We start from the raw sequence: 17,830 nt of genomic DNA on the forward strand, positions 1-17,830 counted from the left end.
GGAGGGGGCTATACCAGATCATTAGAGCTGTTTTTACCATCTTCACAAAGGCAGCTGTTCTACACTGGAAAGTTAATGAGCTGAAATCTTACGCATTCTTATGTCACTCTTTGGCCTTTGTTCTGTCTTCCTAGTCACTTGATGGGTGAAGCAGAGACACAAGGCCTACCGGTCAGGGAGTCTTCCAAGAGCTAGAAGGATTAGGCGGTACTCTCATCTCATCAAGATTTGTGGTTGTCACTCTTTTTTTTTAACCTATTACTCTTAATACATTCTCAGTAGGTCTGAGTTCTCCCCTTCAGGTGCTGGGTGGTCTTTGCATGCTCCAGAGAATACGTGGGGAATTACTCCTTTGGGGGGCTCCCACCAACCCATGCATATACCCTGGATAGATCTGATATCTCTGCCCATGAAGTGGGTGAGGCAGCCCCTCCCAGGCCCATCCCGGGGAGAAATAGAGGTGGTAGAACAGGCAGGTGTCTTGCCCAGTTCCACCCTTTGAGAATGTGGCAGGGCTGAAACCCAGCTATCTATGATGTGCCAAGCATATCCACTTACGTTCTGGAATCTCAAGCTCGGGGTGGACAGACCCAGGGCCCTGTTTTGGGCTGGCTGGGCTTGGCTCTGTGGTTGCAAGAGCGCCTACTTCTCATTGTGTGGGCTGCTGTGGCTATTCTTGAGGGAGTAATTGGGCAACTTCTCCATTTGCTCAGTAAATATTTACTGAGTGCCAGGCACGTTGCTGGCTGTGAACAGACAGAGGGTCCTTAGCCACATGGAGCTTATAGTTTTGGGGGGCACAGACAGTAAATATACAAAGTGTGTGTGATCATACATAGAAATCCGGTATGATAATACATACAATTTTGTATTATTACATATGCTGGTGACTCCCACATGTATAATTTCAGCCCAGTTTCTCCAGCTTCAGCCTTGTATATTTTGCTGCCTGCTCAACACACCTAATGTCTAAAAGGCTTCTCAGTTTAACATTTCCAAAACAGAAAGAAGGCCCACCCCACCCCCTGTCCTCCCAAAGTCAGCCAATGGTGATTTCATCCTTCCAGTTGCTCAGGCCCCCAAAACTCTAATATCATCCCTGACTCCTCCCTTTTAATCCCACCTCCACTTAATCAATAGATCCTGTTGTCTTTGCCTTACATGTATCCAGAACCTGACTCTCACCATCTTCACCACTTTCACCCTGGTTTAAGCTACCACTGGCCTTTTAACTGACCTTCCTGCTTCCTCCCTTGTCTCCCGACAGACTATTTTCATCACAGCAGCCAGAGAGATGCTGTAAACTGTAAGTCAGACTTTGTTACTCCTTTGCTCCTCGTCTCATTCAGAGTCCTTGTGTTGGCCTACAAGACACGATAGGATTTTCAACGCCTTGCCTTTCCTCAGCCATCTCTTGTTCTTCATCCCCTGTTCCATCCCCTAAAATCTGAATGGGTCCCTCTCTCTCCTTCTCCAAGGCTCCTCCCTTCTTGTCAGTCAAGGCCTCCCAGGCCATCCTTTTTTTTTTTTTTTTTTTTTTGCGGTACGCGGGCCTCTCACTGTTGTGGCCTCTCCCGTTGTGGAGCACAGGCTCCGGACGCGCAGGCTCAGCGGCCATGGCTCACGGGCCCAGCCGCTCTGCGGCACGTGGGATCTTCCCGGACCGGGGCACGAACCTGTGTCCCCTGCATCGGCAGGCGGACTCTCAACCACTGCGCCACCAGGCCATCCTTTTTAAAACTGATCCCCTTCCTTCCACTACCTGCTCTCAGCATTATCTACCACCTTTTCCCTATTTTATTTTTCTCCCTGGCACTCACCACCGCCTGACATTGGCTATCTCCCCTACTACGTGTGACCTGAGATTTTTATTTTTTCGTTCCATGGCACCTAGAGCAGCACCTGGCATGTAGTAGGTGCATAATAAATATTTGTGGATGAAGCTAGTGTGTAGAACAGAGTGGGTACAGTCTGTAGAAGAGCAGGAATGAGCAGGCCTGATTGCTGTCTCATCTTAGGTGGGTGGATGTATCCTAATGGACGGATTTAACTGCACCCTCAAAGTGGTGTTCTGTTCCTGGGACTGGCTTCTCTCTCACCCCAGGCCTGGGTAAGGTCTCAAATACCTGGGATGTAATTTCCTGTGGTTTGGGAGCCTCTTGCTAGGAGTTGCTGGGGCTGAAGCAGGAGGACAGAGTGAAGCCCCTTACTAGGGTCCCAACCAAGCAGTTAGCACTTTCTTGTTATTTTACGTGTGCAACTATGTAAGAGTGGACCCTTCTCCCAGGCACACATGGTATTTGTGGTCATTAACTCAAGAGGTGGGTGTGGGGTGGTCTGATAGAGTGTGAGGCAGGAAGACGGGTGACGTGGACTCCAGGCCTCTCTACCCATTGAATTGACTTGCTGGGGAATTTTTAGAATCATAGAATTTTAGAGCTGAAAAGGAACTTAAAGATTTCTTTAACCTCTTTTTCTTTTCCAGCTATTAAAAAGAGAATAAAGGTATGTCTACTCCCTGCCAAGTTCACAGAAATATGGTGCAAACTATATAAAAACTGCATAAGCTCCTTTAAGTTTTGAGTATGCTAAGGTCAAGAAATTGTGGTCAAGGTTGAGCATATTCAAAAGGGAGGGGGTGTGGTCTCTTTGCCACTTTCTTGAATGGTGATCTTGGGCAAGTCATTTGTTTGCTCAGTTAATCATCTCTTAAAAAAAAAAAGATATTTCCAGTTTACTTCAGAGAGATGTTGTGGGGATAAAATAAACTAACATTATTTTTAAAATCACTTTCATGGCTTAATGGTCTGCTCAGATATGAGGTCCCAATACAGAGTGTGATCTGCCATTGATGGGAAATAAGGCCTTGGTTCTCTGCTCCTTCCTAGTTGTGTGTGCAACTTTAGACAGGCCTCTTGATCTCTTTGAGCCTCAGTTTCCCCATTTGTACAATGGGATGACTGCTGCCCTGCTCACCTCCCAGAGAGATTGTAAGAATCAAGTGCGATCCTGGATGAAAGGAGACTTTGTGAACTTATGAAGTTCCCATTATTCAAAGGTAGAGGATTTTTACACACAAAAACCATAGCCAGTGATTTTCCCCAGATCATTGAAGCTTACTCTTTTTTAAAGAGCAAAACTATAAAAGAAATGTTTAAAAACTATTTTTGGATGGGAATCTTTCTGAAACGGATGATATGCTTCCCAGCAAAGTATACTGAGCATGAATAACCTCCTCTTTGCAACTTGGGGGTGTTGAGTTTGGACCTGTATGTACAAAGCCCTGCTTGGTGGAGATGGGGACCACAAAAGCCTCTTTCTCTCAAAAGCCTTTATCTCTGAAAGAAGGTGAGGGTGAACTTGTGGCAGGTGGAAGGTAAATTGCTGAGGAAGAGCCCATTACACAGTGGCCTGCCTCGAGGTCCCAAGCAGTATTGGTGTGGGTAGGCTCTTGAACCCTGTTCTGGGCTCTGAATGAAAATAGCAGTCCTGCCTGATCAGTTACTGTACTCATGACAGTGTGAGGCCCCCAGGCTTTTCAGAATGTAGGACATTGGGTCCCAAACTAAATGGTTCCCAGCTGCTGTGCTTTTGGGGTTCACGTTTCCACCTATAATTGTTGCTCTGTCTTCTCCCTGGTAGTCAGTGTCACTTTTTTTTTTCTCATTAACAAACTTGTGGTTAAATATACACAAGATAAAATACACCATCTTAACAACTTTTTTCTTTTCTTTTTTTTTTTTTTTGGCGGTACGCGGGCCTCTCACTGTTGCAGCCTCTCCCGTTGTGGAGCACAGCCTCCGGACACATAGGCTCAGCGGCCATAGCTCACAGGCCCAGCCGCTCCGCGGCATGTGGGATCTTCCCGGACCGGGGCACGAACCCGTGTCCCCTGCATCGGCAGGCGGACTCTCAACCACTGCGCCACCAGGGAAGCCCCTTAGCAACTTTTAAGTGTACAGTTCTGTAGCATTAAGTATATTCACATTGTTGTGCAGCCATCACCACCATCCATGTTCACAACTTTTTCATCTTCCCAGCTAAAAATCTGTACCTATTAGACACAGACTCCCCATTCTCCCCTTCCCCAGCCCCTGGCAACCACCGTTCTACTTTCTGTCTCTATGAATTTGACTACTCTGGGTACCACATAGAAGTGGAATCAGGCAATATTAGTCCTTTTGTGCCAGGTTTATTTCACTTAGCATAATATCTTCAAGTTTCATCCACGTTGTACATGTGTCACTTGCCTTGCTTTTTAGGGGTGAATTCTATTGTATGTCTATACCACATTTTGCTTATCCATTCGTCTGTTGATGGACACTTGGGTTGCTTCCACCTTTTGGTTATTGTGAATAATGCTCCTATGAACATGGGTGTACAAATATCTGTTCGAATCCCTGCTTTCAGTTCTTTTATGTATATGTCTAGAAGTGGGATTACTGGATGATATGTTAATTCTGTGTTTAATTTTTTGAGGAGCTGCCATACTGTTTTCCTCAGTGGCTGCACCATTTTACATTCCCACCAGCAATGCACATCCTAACCAATGCTTGTTATTTTCTGTCTTTTTGATAATAGCCATCCCAATGGGTGTGTAGAGGCATCTCATCATAGTGGTCACTTCTTGAGATCCTGACTACCAGGCTCAAATAGCAGCCCCTCCAGTTTCCTGGGGGAACATATGGCTGAGATTGTTAGACTCGTACCTAGAGAGAGAGTAGATGGGCTCAAAGTGAAGCCCGAGGGCCCTCCAGAGAGGGAAGTACAGGAGTTTGGGCAGGTAGATTCTGTGACATCTTTTCTGGTCAGTCAGAATCTGGCTTGCTTCTGGGTTTCTAATAATGTGGTCGATGGCTGGGATGGATGGACAGTGGCTTCCAGTTAAGCAAAGCAGTTCTTTGTTGTTACAATTCATGTGGCTCCCAAAGAACGTTAATGCTGTCTTACTCATATTGAGTGCTCCCTTTTGCACAAGAGATGCAGGACTATGGTTCAGGTGGGAGCACTTGGGATGGGTAAAGGCAGGGAGTATTATAATGACATGGCCTCCTGGTGAGCTTGTCCGCTGCTCCAGGCCATGTGCTTCTCTCTAAGCTGTTGGGGACAAGATCTCCCTGCTTTCTGAGCCCACAGGGAAGGGGGACCAAGCTTAGTGTACCCTCACACCTCTGACCAGCCCCAGGCCCTCAACTTGTGTCCCTTATTGCCCTCGGAAAGAGGAACCTGTCAGGAAAAGGGCTGGCACAGGGTATGGGCTGGGGGGAGTAGGGGAATGGGAACGGCTCCTCATTTGTACCTGTCTCCTCTGGGAGGCTGCCACCAGAGCCCAAACCTAGGCAGCCAGCCAGTTACCAGGCAGCCTGGATCTTAGAGGCGAGCCTGTGGACTTGGAATTTTGTTCTTTTTAAGGGCTTGTAGAGATGAAATTAGCAACAGCACACCTTTGCTGGGTGTGTACCATGTGCCAGGAGCCTCCGGTGCAGTATCTTGATTAATCTTCACATCCATCCTATGGGTGGATACTATTATCACCTTTTCACAGCGGAAGAAATGGAGCCTTAGAAAGGTAATGTCTCCTCTCTAAGGCCATGCAGCTTGTAAGCAGCAGGGCCTGATCTCAGAGCCTGAGCTTTTGGCCCCTGTATAGTTTACCTTCCCAGGAATGGGAGGAAGAGAGCACAGGGTTTTTTTGTTTTGTCTAAACAAGAGTTTGTTATTGAGTACCTTAAGGCACCCTGCTCACCTTGTTCAATCATCTCTTTTGATTCTCCTCATTTTGCCTTATGAGAACATTCCTACCCAATTTACATAGGGGAAAGTAAACTGATTTCTGGTGGTCACAGGCTGAGCAGAGGCAGAGCTGGGACTCACTTTAATACTTTGACTCAAATTTCAGTGCTCTGAGCTCATTCCATTGTGCTGCCTCCCCCCATCCCCATGAGAAGAATCGGGAGGTGGCTGTGAAGTCTGCAAAGCTGCAAGGACTGGAGTCACTCCGCTCCCTTCCCATTGCTGTCTCCTCCTCCTCTCATTTCCTCACCCCCAGGCTATATCTCGGGGTCCCATGAGTCCATCATTATGCATCTAGTACTTGGCACTTTGGCACATAGTAGGTGCTCAGTAAATGTGCATTGCATGTTTGAGGGCTGAGTGTGGTGGAAGCAGTAGAATCTCAGCCAGATTGTTCCTGAAGAGGAACACCAGCAGAATGCAAACAGCATTGTTTTCTCTCTCTTCTCCCAGAAGGAACCTCCACTTCCCAATGCCCAGATGCCAGGGACTTGAAGAAAAGAGTGCCTTGGCTCTGCAGACTTTGAATTACCCCCAAATTCCCAAGGGAAAAGAGGCAACAGAGTTACATTAGCAAAGGGCTTGCAGGATCAGGTGTCATTCTTTGTAATTAATAAGACTAATGATCCTTTGCTATGTTCATTTTGCCATTTTCAAAGTGCTTTCTCAAATATTATGTGTCATTTGATCCCCACAACCATCCTGTTAGGTGATCAGGACAGGAATCATTTTTCCTGTTTTACCGATGAGGATACTGAGACTTAGGATGTTAAGAGCTGCCCAAGGTTGTTGACAAGTAAATTAGGCAGAAGCCATGGGAGGCAATGGCCCCTCTGCTTTCTCATTGTGGTGAGAAAGCCTCAGGTCAGAGCCTCAGTTTCTGCATCTGTGAAATAGGGACAAGAGTAGACCACTTCAGGTATTCAGGGATTAAATGTGATGATTTGTGTGAAGTGATCAGTGCAATGCTCACACAGGGAGATGCTTAGCAAATGATGGCAGTAGGCCATTAATGACAATAACCTAGGCTAAGTTCATTGTTTCTTTGGGGACTTGTATTCTACTGACTCTTGTTCAGCTCAGAGTACTGGGAAGAGCGGAGTGTAGCCTCCCTTACCTTGACCTGGGAAGTCCGACTCTGGCCACCCTCTGGCCCTTCCCCTGCACTCAGAGTGTATAGCAAGGCTGACCCTGAATTTCTCTTGATTTGCAAAATCTGAGGTCTTTCAAAGAGGACATTTATAAGGTAAGAGTTTTTCTTTTGGTAACAGGTAATTATGACAATTATGACAAATATTTTATTCACTTAGTATCCATTTGCATTTTTTTATCCTAGCTCCTCCAGCTCATTAGCTGTGTAATCTGGGCAAGTTGTTTTGGATTTGGGGGCCTCACCTTCCTCACCTGTAAAATGGAGATAACAGTATCTACTCATAGGGTTGTCTTGAGGATGAAATGAGTTAAAGCACGTAAATGCTTAGACTGGTGCCTGGGGCATATTAAAATATTCAGTAAATAGTAGTTTTTTTTTTCATTATTATCAGCATGCTTGGCACTGTATTTAAGCCAGCTGTCCCCAGCCTTATTCTTCCCCCCAAGTTGAGATATATGGCCAATGAAGTTCATATACAAGACCTAGCTTCTGCTCTGTACCCTGGCTATTTACCATTCTTGTAACTCCACTCATTCAGGAAAACAAACGGGAAGCAAGTTGCACAAGAGTGATATTATTGCAGAGATAGCCTTGAATCTAGCTTCATTTTTTTTTTTTTTTTTTTTTTTTTGCGGTACCCGGGCCTCTCACTGTTGTGGCCTCTCCCGTTGCGGAGCACAGGCTCCGGACGCGCAGGCTCAGCGGCCATGGCTCACGGGCCCAGCTGCTCCGTGGCATGTGGGATCTTCCCAGACCGGGGCACGAACCCGTATCCCCTGCATCGGCAGGTGGACTCTCAACCACTGCGCCACCAGGGAAGCCCCTAGCTTCATTTTTTTAAAAATGTGAATCATTCACAAAAACTTGAGAACTTCAACTCTTGTTAGTTACAGATCTCTTGCAATGTCCCGCATATTCTTGCCGATTCCAGCAACAACTAGTAGCTACTTTTCTGGGCTCTCTTGGAACAGATGCAAACACTTCTTGCCTGGTAGGTTCAGGGCTCGGGAGTGCCCTCAGTGTGCTCATCCTCAGCTTGGCAGAACATGTCTGGGTCTGCTGGGGCTTCCTTCCTGGAGCCTGGCACCTCCTCCATGAACTTCCAAGAAAGCAGTGATAAACATCACAGCAGGGCCACTTGTCCACACTTGATACACAACTCCCTGCAACTGGATTCAAAAACAATTGTTTTATAGTTATTATATACTGCTGTTTATTGAGTACTAACTGTGTGGCAGGCCCTGCGGTAGGTACTTCATACACATCTCCTCTAATCCTCCTGTTAATTCACTGCAAGTGATGTTGTCCTCATTATTAGGGGAGAGGCTCCGTGTATACTAACTATTGCGCCCAGGGTCACATGGTGAGAAATGGAAGATTTCGGATCCCAGGTTACTGTTTTCCATTTTCAGCCCTGCATTCCTTCCATGAAACACCTGCCTCACTGTCAGTTTCAACTGAGGGCTCACCGGGCCCTAAACAGGTATAGCTGGTTTACTGACGTCATTGCCACCCATGACTATCAAATAGTCTGCTTCTGCCAGTTCTTGCACTATGTATCCCGAGTATGTTAGGAAGTGCACTTTGCGACAGCCTTCATGGGTTTGTCCCCCCTTCCACCTCTCCCCACCTACTCCTACTGCAGTGTCTGCTAAACAGACCACACTGTCCTCTGTAACATGGGATATCACACATGGCATTGATTTTTTTCACTTATGCAATGCGCTCTGTTCCCCCAAAATAGACTGTCACGTGGCCAGAGCATTTCCTTTCACGAACCCTCACAGCAGCTCCAGGAATCATCACCCCTGAAGCAGTCCCGTTTATGTGGTGATTACCACGTGCATTAGGCACCCTACTTACTACATGTTTGACATCACTGCCTTCAGTGTTCACGTCAGCCCCAGGAGGTAGGCATAATTACCTCCACTTTACAGATGAGGAAGCTGAGGCTCAGGGAGGTTAAGACCCTAGTCCACGAAAGTGGGGGAACTGCTGTTTGAATCCTAGTAGTTGTACCCCAGGGGCCTGTATCTTAACCGCTATGGGAAACTGCCCCTAAATATTTACCGTAACTGCCTTGTCCCGGCCGTGGTGTTAGCACAGGGCGCAGCGTGAAGAGTCAGTTCCTTTCCTCAAGGAGCTCACGGTGTAGTGGGCTGAATAATACTGAGCTTCTGTGATCTGTTTTTATTTATTCCATTTCCATGTGGGCACACCCAGGTGTGCAGATTCATGACACACAGCTCCAAGGTTGCAGGGTGAGTTGAGGGGACAGTCCCCGGCGAGCTGGCAGTGCTCTGTACGGCTGTATTTATGCCCCAGGTTTACTTCTCCATTTGCTATTTGCCCTTCTTCCCTCTGGGCTCTCACATCAGGTTCATAGAACCCCGAGCTCATCCGGGTCTGGCCCAGTGTGATATTCCTGTTTGTGGCCCAGTGCAGGGCTGGCTGGTGAGGACAAGGAAGCCTTATTTGACTGGAAACTTGCTGCTATTATGGCTTTTTATAAGGCCCCAAATTATTTTTTGAAACATGCTGTATGCGCTGTTATTTGGTCCCGCTCCCTGAGGAGCAGAGTGGGCTAGTCTTTGGAGTCCGTAGGCAGAAGGAAAGCTACATTGGACCCTTTAATCTGTAGCTGACCCCGCCTATCTGAAGCTGAGCTTAGCGTTGCCCTGCTTTGACGTATGTCCCATGGAAGATCCAGGGCCTGGATGTCTGGTCCATTTTTGGCCATTAAGCACGTTCTCCCGCAGCCCCGGACAGAGATTCTCAGTCTGCTACTGTTGACAGCACCACTCCTTGGGCATTCACCTATGCCAGGGGCCTAGGCCCAGGGGAAATATCCAAGGAGAGACTTCAGCCTGTGGGCCCTGTTCTGCATGTGTCTGGCTCACCACCCGATGCTCGTTTGGATATGGATTGATGGGGACCCCTTTTGTAGGCTGGGCCTGGGGCCTCAGTTTTTAGAGGTGAAATGATCCAAAAGCTGTGGGGCTGCTCAGAGTCCACACTTCCCTTTTAGAAGAGAATTGGCATTAATAAGGAATTCGGCTGGAGGAACTGGTTCAGAAATGTCAAGCCCCTGGTCTGTGGTCTGTCCTATGCAGTCAGAAGTGGAGCTGGTACCTGACCCAGGGAATTGACTCCATTTCCTGTGTCTTTTCTGTACATCCTGCCTCATTCCCGTGTATGCATATTATACATGTATGTCTCATCATCCATGATGGCTTACAGTCTATCTGGGGGAAGGAGCAAAGACAAATAGAGGTGTGATACAATTTCAAGCAAGATAATGTGTAGACAAGTGCTGAATCATGCGGTGTAGACAGGTAGAGACAAAGGCAACGTGTAGACACTTGAGAAAGAGTCGAGGTTTGATAGGGCAGATATTAAGGGTAAGTGAGGAGAGTTTACAGCAGGGTTAGTGATTTGAGTAAGGGGTGCAGGTTGGAGAGAAGCAAGTAATACGATTTTCTTTATTGTAAAAGCAGTCTGTGTTTATGTAAAAAATGTGAGCAATACCAGAAAGCCCAAAGAAGAAAATCTCCTTCATATTCCCACCACTCAGAGGGAGTCTCCATTCCCGTTTGGCGTTTGTTCTTCTAGCCTTTCTTTCTTTTTTATTTTTTAGGCAGTAGAATCAAATTGGCGGTGTACACCAAGGTTAAGGGAAGGTCTCGAATAGCTAATGGGGAGCGTAGGTCAGAGCAAGCCTCTGCTGGTTCCTTACACATGGAGTGCAATGAATGAAGTGCTTCAGGAAGAGGCACCCAACATCTGTGAGCAGATGGGATCGGAGCCTGTGAGGAAGCAGGGCCTCCTCCACCCAGAGCTGGGACTCAGATTTCGTCGCCCACTGCAGAAGAGTCTCAGGTTTACTCCTCACTGCTGCTTCCCAGGGGGTCAAGGGAAAGAATTTGTCCTGAGTCGTCTCAAAAGCTCGCTCCCCCCGACACACCCCCATCCCACAGACTCTCTTTCTTACTTACCATCCGGTTTCTCGAGCAGAGTTCTCCTCCCCTGGAGTTGGGGCCACACAGCCGATTTTTGCCACACCACAAAGCTGTGCTGCTACCTGAGGTCATTTCAGGGGAGAAACTATATATAGCGGAGGACTAGCATCAGGACATCTCCATATTGTTCTGACCATTTAGCATTGCCCTTCAGCTGATGCAGACAGGGTCACCTGGGACTCAGCGCCCGTCAGATGGGCTCTGCGTTGTATCTTCAGCGCTTTCTCTGTGTTCCCCAGCCAGTGCTCACCCACACAGGACCGGGGTTCTGACCCCTCCCAGTTCCAAGAGAGCCTTTAAAGGAGCTGCCTAGGGAAAGGGGCAGTAGGGAGAGTTCAGAGCCCAGGGTTCTCTTCCAGCTCAGCCACTTGGCACCTGTGTGGCCTTATGCCTATGAATCTCTGGCTCCTCATCTGAATGATAAAGAAATTGGTCTGGAACAGGTATTTTTGTTTGTTTGTTTGTTTGTTTGCAGTACGCGGGCCTCTCACTGTTGTGGCCTCTCCCATTGCGGAGCACAGGCTCTGGACGCGCAGGCTCAGTGTCCATGGCTCACGGGCCCAGCCGCTCCGCGGCATGTGGGATCTTCCCGGACCGGGGCAGGATCCCGTGTCCCCTGCATCAGCAGGCGGACTGTCAACCACTGCGCCACCAGGGAAGCCCAGGAATTTTGTACTATTGGTTTAAGCCACTGGAACCCTTTCAGATGCAAGCTTACAAGGTAGCCTGATATATACAACCAAATGGGCGTGCCCCTGGTTGAGGCTAGGGACACTGGAGACCCAAGAGGTTCCATTGAAGTCTCAGGGTCCCGCAGAGTGCACAATTTGAAAACCACTAGGTGAGACAACCCTCTGAGGTTTCTTCTTCTAGACTTAGGATTCATGGTCTGGCCTTGCAATGGCCTCTGGCATAAATGACCCATCAATAGGGGTGGAAACTTTGTGACCTCTTGGAGACTTTGATGGTCATCTTGGGGGAGGGGAGAATGGTACAGGGACAGAAATCTCGGGGCAGAGGTTTCTGTAGTGGGGCAGCCCAGGGGAGCACAGTTTGCAGATCCAGTTGGACGTGCTGGCCCGCACTGCCATGGGCTATTTTTCTCCAGCCTGCTCCCGTTTGCCTTTCCTTTGAGTGCTGGTTTGTCCCAAAGATGAGATGAAAATGAGGATATAATGCACTTCAGGCAAGGAACGTGCATTTAACTTAAGTTGCCTGGGGCTGAGTTACATACTTGATACGTGGAGTATTTGTAGAGCATGGTGGTACCTTTGGCAGGAATCAGAAAGCCAGGATCTGGGGCCAGTTTTCTTCATTCAGCAAGTTTGTTTGTCAGGCACCTGCTTTGTATTCCTGGAGAAGCATAAGGGAGATCCCAGCTTTGTTAGGACCCCTTGATTTCGAGTTAACAGAAACCAGCTGAATCTAGCTTAAGCACAAAAGGTGATTAATTACAGGGTTTCAGGGGGTGCACAGGACCCCACGGCAAGATTGCTGCCTGGCCTTAAGCAGGGATTGGAAAAACCTTGTCAGATTCTCCCTCTTCCCCTCAACTCGGCTTCTCCTTGGGCTTCCTCCTGTCTCTGCAGCCGGGCTTCCTCCTCCTTCAGGCCACACGGCCCCAGTGTTCCTGCTGCAGCTCCAGCCACACTCAGGGGGGCTTAGCTCTCCCAGCCCAAAGTCCAGATTACCAGAGCAGTGGGTCCAATTGGCCCAGCTTGGTACACTCAGCTCCAGCCAGGGGGTGGGGTCACATGCAGTAAAACCTGTCTCGTGGGGGCCACTTCTGACCCCGTGCGGATGCGGGGCAGCTCCAGAAGAGGGGCACTCGTGAGCCGCACAGACAGCTCCAAAGCTGTGAGCTCCTCCAGCCCTCGGTGAGGAGCTCCAGTCCCAGGGCAGGAGCAGGTGTAAGAGGAGCACTTGCTAGGCTCCCAGGGAGGCAGGAAGAGAAGTGACCCTTGGCAGAGCCTGCTTGTTGCCGAGTACACGGCTCTTCCAGTTGGGGCTGTCAGACGGAGGCGGCAGGGCTCCCCAGGCTGGTGTTGGCAGTGTTCCCCACAGAGCAGGGGCCCCTCCGCGTTAGCTCAGGGGGAAAGGGTTTGTTGGCAGGATTACAGCGAGGCAGCCGGCCTCATGGGAGCTGGGCCTGAAGAGCAGTCAGGAATGGAGGCGGCTCTGTCTTTTGGGGGCTGTTGGCCTCTCCGCTTGTGTCTGAGCATCTGCTCCTGGCTTCCCCCTCCGTAGACCCAGCCTTCTCTTCTTACTCATCGGCTTGTTCCGTGACTGAGCACACCAGTGCCAAGTTCTGGCAGCGAGTAGATTGGCTACTCTGTGGCCAGGGACCACCCAGGTACAGGCAGCAGGTGGGCGCCTGATCCTGCAGGATGCTGGGCTGCCCCTTTCAGGACTCTGGGCAGGGCAGGTGTTAAGAAATGGTCTCCTCATACCTCCTGCAGTCAGGGGGAATGCTTGTGGACAGAGGAGAGGGGAGCCTGGAAGATGGAAGAGAGGAGAGGGCTCAGGAAGGGGGACCAGTCTGAACTGAAGCAAGGGTGCAGGGAGGGGCCGGGGGGCCAGTGCGTGCTTCGGGGAGGGGACAGTAAGAGGCAAGGTCTGAAAGGCACCTTGAGAGCTGAGCTGTGGGCCAGGGGTGTGGAGGAGATGGGGAGCCACTGGGAACGTGTGGCCAGGGCACGCTGCCGGGGACTTGAAAGGGTACCCTGGACTCTGAGGCTGAGAAGGATGGCTGGGGAAGGGATGGAGCATGGCTGAAGACAGCCAGGCCAACTAGGGGGAGGAGGGGAAAGGTCTGCCCTGATATGTTGGGAGTGGAAGTCCCTTTGAAGAAAGAATCCACAGGATTGGGTGACAGGTTGTCGGAAGCAGAAGGAGGGCCAGAGGCGTGGGGGGAGGGGTGGGAACATTGGGGAGGGCCTAGCGACACTGGGAACTTGGGGAAGGGAGGCTCCTCTAAGGAGAGAGATCGTTAGCCTTACAGAGCAGCAGGGCTGCTGGAGTGCTTGTTGTTTTATGTTGGGAGAGCTGAGCAGAGTTAACAGAGAAAGGGAAGTCCCAGGCTAAAGGAAGGAGACTTCTGGAGAATGGGTCCTGGGCCCACCAGCTCTGCTTCTCAGGAACTGTGATCCTGCCCAAGGCGCTCAGCTTCCTCATCTTCAAAATGGGAACAATATCTGCCCAGTCTTCCTCCTAGCGATGTGAGGAGGGTCAGAGGTCACACACATGGTGATGCGTTGTGCACAGCAAAAGCTTGTACAGATGCGGGCAGCCCTGTTACTGTGGCTGTTGGTGTGCCGGCCTGCACGGTGACCCCCTCTGCAGGGTCAGGGAGCCTTCCTTCCCGTAGCCACCCCGGACTCCCGGATGATGTTGCTGCCAACTCCATGTTACCTGGGGTCATGTTGAGATCAGCACCCTTCTGGAATTTGAGCCTGGGGGTACCTGGATGGCCGATTAGGTCTAAGATTAGTCACCCCTCACCAACTTCAAGCATTCTCCTGATGGGTGCTGTGTGTGTGTGGAGTCCAGTGGGCCGACTGAGGCTGAGCTCTCCCTCCGCGAGAAGGAGAAGAGGCAGTTGGGGAAGGGCGGGATGTGGGCAGGCTGAACCATGTACATTTCAGAGTGGAGCTGGAAGGTGATTTCTCCCCCGCGTGGGCCTCCTTGGCCTGTTCCCCAAAGAGAAAACCACGGAGCACTTGTTTCAAAGTTCCCAGGAAAAGGGGAAATGATGAAACCTGCATCCTGTTTTGCCACCAGCCTAGGGAGGAGGACCCAGGTGGGGACAATAGATGGTGGCAGTGACAGGAGTACTGGTGAAATCCTGGGGCCTGCAGAGTTGGGGCAACAGAGGCTTGAGGAGGGGACCCAAGGTCAATGAGGGGAGAGCGTATGGCCCTCCTTCCCGTTCTGTCGCCACCTTGCTCCATTTAGTGGCATCCGGCAGCCTGATAGCCTGCTTCGTTTTCCCCAGCCACCCCTCCCTCAGGATGTGGCCCGGCTTTCCCCTGCTGCCCACGTCCTGTGCTTCCTGGCTTCCTCCGGGCTCACCTGCAGCTTCCTGTCTCTGGGAAGGCCGACTTCCTGTGCCCTCCTGTCTTTGGTTTGGGTCTTTCCCTGGTGCTTTCTCTTTTTCCCCCTCCAGCCCCTTTGGCTGTTTCTGTCTGTTTCGCTCCTACAGAGCCTCTGCTCCTCCCAGCCCAAGTGAGACTTTGTATCCTCCTGCCAGCTCCTTTCCAAACTCGGGCCCCTTGGAGTATTACTTTTCCTAAATCGCAGCAGCTGTGCATTTTGCTGGCCTACCCAGCTGTTCTTGTCCTTGACCACAGAGGTCATGTCGTTTATGACAATAAATAGAAAATGAGAATGAGAGGGTTGCCCGGTGCCTCTGGGCTCCCCTTCCAGCTGCCTGCAATCCTACTGGGAAACAGTAATAGTAATAAAAATAATAAAGCTAATGCTTATGCTCTGCATTTTCACTTATCATTTTCCAGATGCTGTGCTAAATATTTTACATGCCTTATTACATTTAATCTTCATAATAACCTAGAGACATAAGTTGTATAGTCATCCTCTCACAGCTGAGGGAAACTGAGGCTCCAGAGGTTATGTAAGTTGTCTGACATTACCTGCGAGTAAGCGGCAGAATGAGAGTAGAACTCATGTGGGTCTGACTCCCATGCCCATCTCCTAACGTTGGCGACCTATCTGCCTTCCACTGGAGGAGGAGAGTTGCCACAGGGCCAGGCATCCCCTCAGCCCACCTAAATTTCCAAGTTCACCTTTCCCCCAGTTGCCTGTTGAAACTAGTAACTAGCCCAGATAAGGAACCCTTACAGTGTCCTTCTCAGAGCTGTGCTTTGTTTCTCGTTTCTCCGTACCCCAAACAATGGAAGGACCTTCAGGTGGCAGGGCTCATAGTATTTCTCTTTGCTGTGGACTCCCCCATACCAGTGTCCCATTTTACAGATGGGAAAATGCCTCCTAGTCTTTTTTTTTTTTAATTCTTATTGGAGTATAATTGATTTACAGTGTTGTGTTAGTTTCAGGTGTACAGCAAAGTGAATCAGTTATACATATACATATATCCACTCTTTTTTAGATTCTTTTCCCATATAGGCCATTAGAGAGTATTGAGTAGAGTTCCCTGTGCTGTACAGTAGGTTCTTATTAGTTATCTATTTTAGATATAGTAGTGTGTATATCTCAATCCCAATCTTCTAATTTATCCCTCTCTCCCCCACCCTTAACCCCGGTAGCCATCAGTTTGTTTTCTACATCCTCCTAGTCTTAAGAACTTAATTTGACATTATCCAGACAAAGGAACTTCAGAACTAGAAATAATAGTCTAATCTCTTGACTTCCATTCGATACTCTTCCCACTGAGATCATGTTGCCATTCTGTTCTGAGTGTGCTAGAACCATGCCCCAGAGGTTGCCTCTTCCACACATTCTGTTTAGAACACTTCTGCTCTTTGCAGTCGGCCCTCTGTGTTCTATTCTTGTCTGTGAGCGGTGATCATCAATGGGAGAGAGATTGAATCAAAATCTCTGGGGATTGGGGCATATAGGAAGTTTGAAAGAGCATATTCAGTATCGTAATCACATCTTAGGTTTGGAAAATAAACCATTTTTACTTTTTTTTTTTTTTTTTTTTTTTTGCGGTAAGCGGGCCTCTCACCGCTGTGGCCTCTCCCGCTGCGGAGCACAGGCTCCGGACGCGCAGGCTCAGCGGCCACGGCCCACGGGCCCAGCCGCTCTGCGGCATGTGGGCTCTTCCCGGACCGGGGCACGAACCCGTGTCCCCTGCATTGGCAGGCGGACTCTCAACCACTGCGCCACCAGGGAAGCCCAATAAACCATTTTTAAAATGTAAACTATCAAAGGTAGAGTTTGGCAGAAATCTTGCCTGATGTTACAGTAATTCCCAAGTCGGGCATGGCACAGTTTTGTGTGTGTGTGTGTGTGTGTGTGTGTGAAGTCTGTATTTATCCAAAGGGTGTGTGCTTAAAAAGGCTGGGAAACGCGGTTTTCCAACAGGAGACTGTATTGTCTTGTCGTTCTGTGTCCTGCGGCCCTCCAAGTGTTTACTGGAGGTGCCTCAGGATGGCTTGCACTATATGGGGGCATCCTGCCTGCCTTGTCTCGGTTGGACCGAACCCTCTTGGGGCTCTGGGTGGCCTACCCGATGGCTTTGTTGTATGCCAAACGAAGGTGATATCTAGTGTGAAGGCCCGGTCCTGGAGAGTTCAAAGCTAATCTGAAGTATATACCTTCATAAAGCTCAGGCGTGCATTGAGTTTGTATATGCCTGGCCCCATGCTTTGTCCTGGGTATGCAACTGAACAAAACAGGTATAGTCCTGCCCTCATAGAACCCACAGAGTAGTGGGGAAACAGATTATGCCCAAATAATCAAAATGCATATGACAAAGGGGCGAAGAGGGTGTTGGGAGAGAACTGTGGGGTAGGGGGAATGAACTATTTTGGGGTGGACGATCAAAAACACTTCCCTGACGAAGATGCCTAAGCTGACACCTGAAGGCTGAGATTGAGGGAGCCACGTTTGTCTCATGTGACCACACTCCACTTTGGCCAGGACTGCTTGCTGGCCCATGAGACACCTCTAGATAAATTAGAAGGAGATGCTTTTGGGCAGAGGCAGTCCTGCTAGGGCCCGTTGCTGATGATTGAACATGAGCTGGCCCCTGGTCCTGGTGCTTATGTGCTGGGTACAGTCCAAGGCGGGGAGGTGTGGGGGGAGGATTACCCAAGCCAGATAGAAGGAACTGCATGAGTGAAGGCCCTTGGACAGCAAACAGCTTGATGCCTTCCAAGAAGTGAAA

At 49.4% G+C, this 17,830-nt stretch overlaps 1 protein-coding gene across 3 annotated transcripts in view; it reads left to right on the forward strand.

Annotated features, from left to right (window-relative positions):
* The window catches only part of UBTD1 (ubiquitin domain containing 1), a 52,415-nt gene that overhangs the window by 3,951 nt on the left and 30,634 nt on the right, over positions 1-17,830 (forward strand). The window contains exons 2-3 of one of the 3 annotated variants that reach the window (XM_060126460.1): positions 1,268-1,306; positions 2,486-2,505. The exons of the other annotated variants lie outside the window; for them this stretch is intronic. Coding sequence (XP_059982443.1) covers positions 1,268-1,306; positions 2,486-2,505 — 59 coding nt within the window. The remainder of the gene's footprint in view (positions 1-1,267; positions 1,307-2,485; positions 2,506-17,830) is intronic. 3 annotated transcript variants of the gene reach the window in all.

This window comes from Lagenorhynchus albirostris, chromosome 16 (assembly GCF_949774975.1).
Source record: "Lagenorhynchus albirostris chromosome 16, mLagAlb1.1, whole genome shotgun sequence".
Lineage (NCBI taxonomy): Eukaryota > Metazoa > Chordata > Mammalia > Artiodactyla > Delphinidae > Lagenorhynchus > Lagenorhynchus albirostris.